This window comes from Clarias gariepinus, chromosome 4 (assembly GCF_024256425.1).
Source record: "Clarias gariepinus isolate MV-2021 ecotype Netherlands chromosome 4, CGAR_prim_01v2, whole genome shotgun sequence".
NCBI lineage: Eukaryota > Metazoa > Chordata > Actinopteri > Siluriformes > Clariidae > Clarias > Clarias gariepinus.
In genome coordinates this window covers 10,753,292-10,762,500 of record NC_071103.1, presented here as the reverse complement: position 1 = coordinate 10,762,500, position 9,209 = coordinate 10,753,292, and the positions used below count along the sequence as shown (strand labels likewise).

At 37.6% G+C, this 9,209-nt stretch overlaps 1 protein-coding gene across 1 annotated transcript in view; it reads right to left on the bottom strand.

Annotated features, from left to right (window-relative positions):
• LOC128519968 (interleukin-6 receptor subunit alpha-like) overlaps positions 1 to 2,203 on the bottom strand; it is a 13,192-nt gene extending 10,989 nt beyond the window's left edge. The window contains exons 1-2 of the mRNA XM_053493965.1: positions 1,476 to 2,203; positions 1 to 273 (exon numbers count right to left, since the gene is read on the bottom strand). The exon at positions 1 to 273 is cut by the window's left edge and continues 348 nt beyond it. Coding sequence (XP_053349940.1) covers positions 1 to 273; positions 1,476 to 1,563 — 361 coding nt within the window. The 5' untranslated portion in view covers positions 1,564 to 2,203. The remainder of the gene's footprint in view (positions 274 to 1,475) is intronic.
• Between the last annotated feature and the right edge of the window lie 7,006 nt (positions 2,204 to 9,209).

Here is a 9,209-nt window from a genome sequence, read left to right as displayed (position 1 = left end):
CTGAGCTCATAGGCAGGTTAGCAGTGGTTACTGACTCACTCACTTCAGCATGGGTGGCAAAGTACTTAATTTCTGAATGGCGTTTCCCAATAGTACCAGGATTCTCTCTGTCTTTTTCCAGTTTCCAGCGACTAGGTACGTCTCCTTTTCTGTCAACTCTCACTGTATTTCTTGTCCTTCTTAATAATGGCTTGCCATCCACAGTGAGATTGCCTGTGCAGTCCAGGATGACCTCTGACCCCACACTCAAGATCAAAACACCAGGATAGGATTCTAAAAAAAAAATAATATTCAAACATGTTAAACTTTGATATAGTATTAGTATTATAAAAGCAGATATTACACACCTTGCAATGAGGTCACATTTATTCATGAGACCATTATGATGATTAATTAAGCAATATCACATGAAAGGGAGTGTTGTTGTGCTGAATATCAGCATGGCTGTGATATTGCTTTATATAATATAAAATAAATAGTTATTGCTCAACCTTTAACAAGTAACAAGTGCACAAGTATTCAGAGCAGTCAGGTAAGTTAAATAAATCCACCTTTGTCCTTCTTGACCTTGCGAAACCTTTCTTCATGACTAGTGAGGGTCTAGATCACAGCAGGGACTTTCCTAAGATTTAGTAAACAGCTTATAAGTAGAAGTCAAGTTGAGTTGTTATTTGGAGGGTATTACAATAACTCTTGGCTTGTCCCCCAGTTTCCTGAGTTTGTGTGTATAGCAGTTGACTGATTTGTACAGATAAACTGCAAAATTGCACAAAAAAGCAGTCTCACTCTCGGTTCCTTCTTCTAAATGTAAATCTGGCTCTTCTCCATTTGCTCTGTCTATCTCTCATTAACATGCTTTCCTGCTGTTGGTTATTAAATACATCAAAACTAAAATTGACTTAAATATGTCTATGACTAAAATTGAAAACTGAGAGTATAGTTCGACTCCCACGAGAGTGCTCTTTATGGGATTTTATGTTTCAACAGATCACTTCAGTATGATACAAAGTTCTTTTTAAATAAATAAAAAAAAAAACAGCTAAAAGTATGAGTATCAGCAAAATGTCAAGATGCAAAATAAGCGAAACCAGGATTTCTAACATAACATAACATAAATCACACCAGTTGAGCTGGTGACCAACCACAGGCCATAATACTAACCGCAATGTATTGCTTAAAACATTTACTTCATCATTCTATTGAGCTACAATTAGTGGAACATATGGCATAGACAGATTAGTAATCAATTTTTAACACACTATGAGTATTCTGAAAAAAAGATGATGGTTGATATGTAATTATTTTGAATATATTAAAATGATTGTAACTTAAGTTATTTTATCATAAAGTATATAAACACATACCATTTACTTCGTACATTTGAGTTTAGGTTTAAGTTATATTAACAATTGCTCAGCACAAAACCTTCTTTTTTTTCATTAACACATCTTGGCTGTAGGCCATAGTTCACTTACCTTTTCGAGGACATACAGGATTTTCCTGAGCACACTGGACATTGGTCGTACACAGCACGAGAAGAGTTAGTATGATCAGGACGCTCATGGCTCAGTAGTTCACCAAATAATTGCAGTCGATGAGGAGTATGGGGAAGATCACAAACAGGAACGAGACAACATCATGAGAAACACAAGTATAGATCATTAAATGTCACCTCATTTTATCCTTCTGTTTTTTTCTTTTGGTCCAAACCAAACATCCAGCTCAGTCTGTGTCAAGTTTAACACAGTTCTTAAAAATGAAAAAAAAAAATTTAAATTAATGATGGCTGGTTATTGGGCGGTTGTTTTTTCCAAAAGTTCCTCTCTCTCTCTCTCTCTCTCTCTCTCTCTCTTTCTCTCTCTCTCACACACACTTACTCACTCCTTTGTTCCCTCCCTCAGTAAATGTCTATGATAAATTGCATAACAACAAACCAGGGTCATCCTTCTTAAATACACAAGTGATACTAATAAGCTGTGCTTAGGCGGGAAACAAGATGGGAATTGAAATAAACTAGAAATGCATTATAGATCTACAGAATGTTCACTTCAGTCTGATATATTTTCGGGGAAAAAAGCTAATTCTCATTTTTTTTTTTACATGCACAATAACAAAATCCCAGACTAGTTAACAAAATAGTTGCAAATAATCTTGATAATACTGTCGGTGTGACTAGACACAAAAACACACTATTTAATAAAATATTATATTCATTATATTCACCATGCATCACAAAAAATATTACTGAAAACATAAAGTAACAAAAGGGTTTATCTCTTATTGAACTGGGATTTATCATCACTACATTTAAATATTCAAAGCAAATCTCTATTTTAATGGTTCAAACATTAAAATAGAGGTATGAGGTTCATCCAAAATCCAGTTGAACAGGTAATATTGTTTGGTTAAGACATACAATACAAAAAGCCTTTATTCACCCATGCATACAACTGTGGTTACATTTTTATGTGTGACTTATGTTCTTTCCCAGTTCATTACTGTCATATACATTATTTCATGTACTTTCATTCTCTTTTTTAACTTGCTGGTAGGTTCCCACCTGTATACAGTATATCATAATGTCTATATACAGTTCATAGCAACAATACATTCTAATTATTTTACATGTTTACATTATTAATGTCCCTTTATGTGCACTATTGTAAACAGCCTATCATATATATGATCAGTCTTAGAGCACGGTACTTTTTAAGATAACTAATTACATTGCAAAATTTTTAGATTTTCGTGGGCTGTTCCGCTATTTAAAATAAATAAATACAGCTTCAAAATGTTGATTGTCAAAGTGATTACTCTTAAATCCTACCAAGCGATTGATTTGGGACAATCAATTGAAGGACACTTACTTCATATAGAAATATTGCCACATCACAGGAGGTTCCTAAGGTCGCTTTCGGGGGCGAAGCTTACCAGTATCGGGTCCTTCCATTTGGTCTAGATCTTTCACCCGCACATATACGAAATGCATGGATGTAGTCCTGGCTCTTACGACTCCAGGGCATCCGTATTTGAATTACATAGACGACTGGCTGGCCCAGTCTCAGTAGCTAGTGCTTTGACATCAGCAGTTGAGGGTTAGGGCCTTGCTCAAGGACCCAACAGTGGCAACTTGGTGGTTGTGGGCTTTGAACCTGGGATCTTCCGAACCGTAGTCCAATGCCTTAACCACTGAGCTACCCGTGGCCCTCAAAATGGTAGCTCTGCTCCCGGGAGTCTTGACGAGGGTTCATCAACAGCGTTTGCACCTCTTATTGATAGCGCACTGTTGGCTGACCAGAGTGTGGTTCTCGGATCTGGTATCCCTCTTCAGCGGCTCACCATGGGTGATTCCAATGAGGTGGGATCTTCTGTCTCAGGCGCAGGGGACGATATTTCATCCCCGCCCGAGCTTTGGAACCTTCACGTTCTGTCCCTGAATGGGACCAACTAAGTCAAGCTGGTTTTCCAGCCAGCGTAATTAAGATAATTCTAAGTGCTAGGGCTCCCTCCCCTATAAGAGCTTATGCCCTCAAATGGAATGTATTTGAAAGTTGGTGCATGACGAAGCAGGTAGACCCAGTCCACTGCCGAAATGTTGCAGTGCTGGAGTTTCTTCAGGGAAAATTGTCCTCGGGCTTGTGCCCTAGTACCCTCAGGACGTACGTAACTGCTATTTCATCACGTCCTGATTGGTGGGGTTACTGTGACACGGTCCCTTTTGTGGGTTTTATCTATCGTGCTCAAAGAGCCAATTGACACACTTTTTTTTTTAACCATTAGAGTCAGCACCTTAGGTTTCTGACCTTTAAGATGTTTTTTCTAAGGGCCGTTACCTCTCTAAGAGGATTGGAGATCTGTCAGTCTCCCCATCCTGCCTAGACTTTGCCCCTGGGCTAGTCAGGGCCATTTTGCATCCTCACTGAACTATCTTACGAAAGTTCCATTCCCAAAATGCACCCTATTGTGTGGACTCACTTCGCCTCTAGGAATCAGGGCTCATTCAACCAGGGGGATCGCCTCATCTACTGCACTAGCAGGAGGTATTCCCCTGTAGCAAGTTTGTGACGCGGCGGGGTGGTCCTCTCCACACACATTTGTTAGATTTTATAATCTGGATGTTCATGCCACTCCGGGCTCACGGGTCCTCGAGTCAGCTTCCCAGATATAGTTCTGAGACCTTCTCGGCCTTGTGCGCACACGCTACACAACCTTGGGTTCCAGACACTTGCAGTGCGGCGGCGTTGGTATTCTCATTCCCATAGCGTTTTCACGCAGCATCGAGTGTAGCCTTTGAGAGGGAACGTCTCGGGTTACTTTGCTGTAACCCTGTTCCCTGAAAAGGCGGGAATGAGTGCAATGCTGCACTGCCTACTTGACCGGACGTCCGTTCAGACAAATCAATCTGAGGAATGTTTCCGGTTTACTCCTATTTATAACCTGCAGGTGCGTCTCATCAGATGACATCACCCGACCGAGGTTATATAAGCCAAAATTTGGCGTGTTTGATACACACATGCTTCACAACCGGCAACATGACAAGATGTTTCCCATAGCGTTTTCACGCAGCATCTCCTTCCCGCCTTTTCAGGGAACAGGGTTACAGCAAAGTAACCCAAGACGTTTCTCTATATTAAGGTACAGTTCTGTGCCCTTGAAAGGTACTGCCCCAATGACAATGATTTGTACCTGCATTAATACAAAACTGTAACTTTATTTAAGAGAGTACTTTATTATTCCCTCTTTGTGATTTTTAACCTACAGGAGCCTTAAGATTCTTCTACAAAGGAAACTGGCTGCCAAAATTTAGAATTTCCCTTTGGGATTGATAAAGTACTCTCTCTCTCTCTCTCTCTCTCTCTCTCTCTCTTATTCTCTTTATATTTATTTAATCCAAAAAGCACATTTCTGTCTCAAAGTAAATGACCCCATTTATCCAGCTCACTCTTAGAACACCAACGGCTTCATTTTAAATCTCTCAGGGCGGTGTACAAAGGCATCGATACACAAATGTTGTCCTTAGTCCAAATACTCAGGGTGTGTAAAACTGATGAAATGTTACCCACTGAAAAAGGTAGAAAATCCCCATAAGCAGATGCATCCTGCTATTTGTTTCTCTTGAGAATTAAATATCTCAGGGGAATTCAATAGGAGAATATATCACCCATGTTACAGCCCTTGTCTTTTTTATGCAGCTAAACATCTTTAACAGCTTAACAAAAAGTAAACCCTACCTAAAAACCCTACCTGCTCTGTAATAGACTGGCACCATCCAGGGTGTACAGTACCATTCCTAGCGCCCGAGTATCCTGGGATAGACTGCAGGTTTCCCGCAACCCTGTACAGGATAAGCAGTACAATATAGGGGATGAGCGAGTGAGTGTATCAATACAAAATCATCCACCCGTAAACAGTCACAGTCACAGCAGGCAACAGTATATACACTTACTTTATTAGGAACACTATACCAATACCAGGTGGGAGTTCCCTTTGCTTTCAGAACTGCCTCAATTCTTTATGGTATGGATTAGGGATGGGAATAACCTCGGAGACCACCTTATTATTATTGCTATTATTATTAAAATACCTAGGTGCTGATTTAATTTATATTGTGAATTTGTAACTAATATGATTTTTATATTTCATGACATGAATATTCTGATTTAATATTAAATTTTTTTCCTATTCTGTCTCAATTTCAAGACCTTGAAATAAAAAAGTTGTCATAACTCAAGCATTTTATACTTTGCTTCATTCAATTTAATTGAACATGAGTAATTAGCCCAGTCCTTATAATATAAGTTGTCTAAAAAAAGGGCAGCATTTAAACAATAAGAAAAAAATATATATAAGTAACAAAACGGTACAGTTTTACTGAGCAGCAAGTACAGTATCCCTGAAACTCTGTCTAATAAAAGTCAGAAAAGTGTTAAACTTGTGCATGCCTCTATTATTCTAAAGGAATTTTTTTTTACAAGCCCTCCTCTTGTGTCATTAATGTGTCCATAGCGTAAAGCATATGCTACCCCTATAAAAATTGCACTTGCTGAGCTTTAAGACAGTATAAGCATAAGTGGGTTTTGAGACCAAGGCTGATTAGAGGCTTTTTAATGAATGTGATGTTTGATAATGTAGCACCAGAAAAAATGCATTTCTGTAACACCACTCAAAAGCTCACCAGCTAGTGATCTCCACACACACAGTATATATATTTTTGCATTATGCATTATGGAAAGCCTGTAGATTTTTTCGAGAGCACTTTCATGTTGTAAATTTCCTATTTTACCAAGTCACAAAGAATTATTTTAGATTCAGATCCAGTGACTGGGAGGGCCAATGAAGAACACTAAGCTCATTGTCACGTTCATAAATCCAGTTTAAGTTGTTTTTTCTTGAGACATGGTGCTTTATCATGCTCAAAGTAGCCATTAAAAAACATTGTAGGCATGAAGGGAAACACATGCTCAGCTACAATACTCAGCAACAGGCTGTGGCATTCAAGCAAAGATTGATTGGTATTAACAAACCCAAAGTCTTCCAAGAAAACATTTTCCCACCATAACACCACCTCCAACAACGTGACCTGTTCACCCTAACATGTGTTCTCTAACAAAAATCCTGATTCATCAGACCAGGCTACCGTATATGTTTTTGGTCTTCAACTGTCCAATCTTAGATCCCTGTTCTCGTTCCTGTTCACAACTATTGCACAGTATGGTTTTCTAAGTTGCAGTAGCCCTTCTGTTGGTCAGACCAGTCTGGCTGCTCTCTATTGACCTCTCTAACCAACAAGAAGTTTCAGTTTGCAAAACAATGCTGCTCACTGGGTGCTTTTTTATTGCAACACTAGACTGTTGTGTTTGAAAATCTCAGGATGCTGAAATCTCATGGTATCTGAACCATATCTGGTTTGATATAACCAACCAGACATGGTTCAGCATGCCATGGTTAAAATCACTAAGATCACATTTTCCCCCATCTCATATTGTACTATAGTAAATGCCTTTTATCCAGTCCGCAGCCTGCAAAATTTGAAAAATGATCTAAATATAGATAATGTTTTGTTGGAGTTTAAGTTTGAGAAAATAAATGTATTTTCTTCATGAGAAAAAAATTTATTAACTTTGAAAGCTGAGTTTAATCATTGTTATCCTGTATGTGCCAAAGCAATTACAATTGATGCACAATTTAGTCTATATAGACCTTTTTGTGCTGTGTGTCATTTTGTACTAATAATTAAAATATGTAATTTAAGCAATACATTTATTAAAAATAGTTTTTTAAACAATTTCTAATTCAGTGATTACTTCATTTACCCCAAAAGTATTTTTTTATTTAAATAGAAAATAGTAAAAAAAAAAGAAAAAAGAAAAAAGGATGTTATCACCATCATCGCTGCTCTGAAACTACCGAATATCTTTTATAGAAATCTGGAAATCTTTAATTTTTACTTGTCAGTGTTTAGTAAAAAATAATGAATATGTTATTTTTGTGATGAAAGAACTTTTTATAATTGGGAAGCAAAGTAATATAGTGGCTGCTGACTTTAGACAACCTAGTCATTAAATTGACTTTGCATGTCTGATGACGTACTGTATAACAGCGAGAAATGCTAAATATTCCTAACCTTTTTTTCCCTATTTCTTTTTTTTATAATTGTTTTCAATATGCTACATATCAGTTACACAGAATGTCCATTAGTTGTGAATGTGTGTATGGTGGTCTCCAGTGGATTGCCACAACATCCAGCCTGCAGCCCACAGTAGGCCTTGAAATTACCAGGACCTTGACCAGGACAAAGAATTTACTGACAATATACAGTATATATGACTGCTAAATGTATTTGTTTGTTTAACATGCTTTTCAAATTATTATTTTGTCTTTTGTTGTTGTTCTTAGTGTAGTAAAAATTCAGTCTTAAATGTGCTGTATTAACTAAATGTTTCTTGTCTAAACTTAATTAAAAGTCTGTGGTGCCTTAAACACTATAGGATCTGGGTTACTAATAGTAAAGTTGGGGGTTCAAGCCCCAGCATGGCCAAGCTGCCACTGTTGGGCCCTTAAAAAAGGCCCTTAACCCTATCTGCCTGACCCTGCACTCTGACCCAAACTAGATAACTGGGATATGTAAAAAAAAAAAAATAAATACTGTGATGTAAGGAACATGTGGCAAATAATTAAATGTTAATTTTAATTGAACAACCCAGTGACAACTGTGGCAAATGATAAACTCCCTGAGATAATATGAGGAAGAAATCTTTAAAAAAAATATATATAAAAAAACCCGATTAAAAAATAACCAATCCTCATTTGGGTGACACCAGATATACCAGTTATTTAAATATAATTATTTTTTATTATGTAATTGGCATTGCGTAAGACATTTAGCCAGAGAAACTGTCTGCATACAGTACACCCTTTATATTTGTTTGTTTACATTTTTAGGTCTCTTAGAGTTCCCTGTAACATTGCTATTGCAGGTATGGCATCCTTCTGGGAAGGGTTACTACTAGATTGTGGATCATGGCTTTGGAAATTTCCTATTTAGACCCAAAAGCATTAGTAAAGTTGGGCACTGATGCTGAAACACTGAAGGTTGAGGACAGGTGAGGGCAGGGTTTCCTGCATGATACCATTTGACAAACTTGGCAAATATCATTTTGGAACTTGAGTTGTGCACATAGGTATTGTCATACTAGATCTACTAAACATGTCTGGCCTCTATACCTCTATTTCCACTAACTGTAATGCTATAGCATACAGTACAAAGACAGTTTAGAAAATGATCTGCTTCCAGCTTTGCAGCAACAGTTAGGGGAAGACTGCGATGGGCAGATGTCCAGTAACTTTTGGTCGTCCATTGTGTGCACCTACAACTGAAGAGTTAATAAATTCAGTTTGACACAATGTGTATTAAAATAAAAATTTGAATGATGTCCTCTCTCTAGTTCTATTTAACACAACATTGTTTGCTTTGTAGTATACTATTAGAGAGATTTTAAAAGCACATATCAGTGCTTCCCAGATGAGAATGGGTTCCCCTCTGAGTCTGGCTCCTCTCAAGATTCCTTCCTCTTGTTCCCTCAGGGAGTTTTTTCTTCTTGCCACTATTGCTAAAAATAAAAAGGAACTGAATGTGAACATGTCTCATTTAAAGGCACCAGTGTTTCAGGAATTAGAAGTTCAGGTCAATGGTACTGATTCACAGTTTG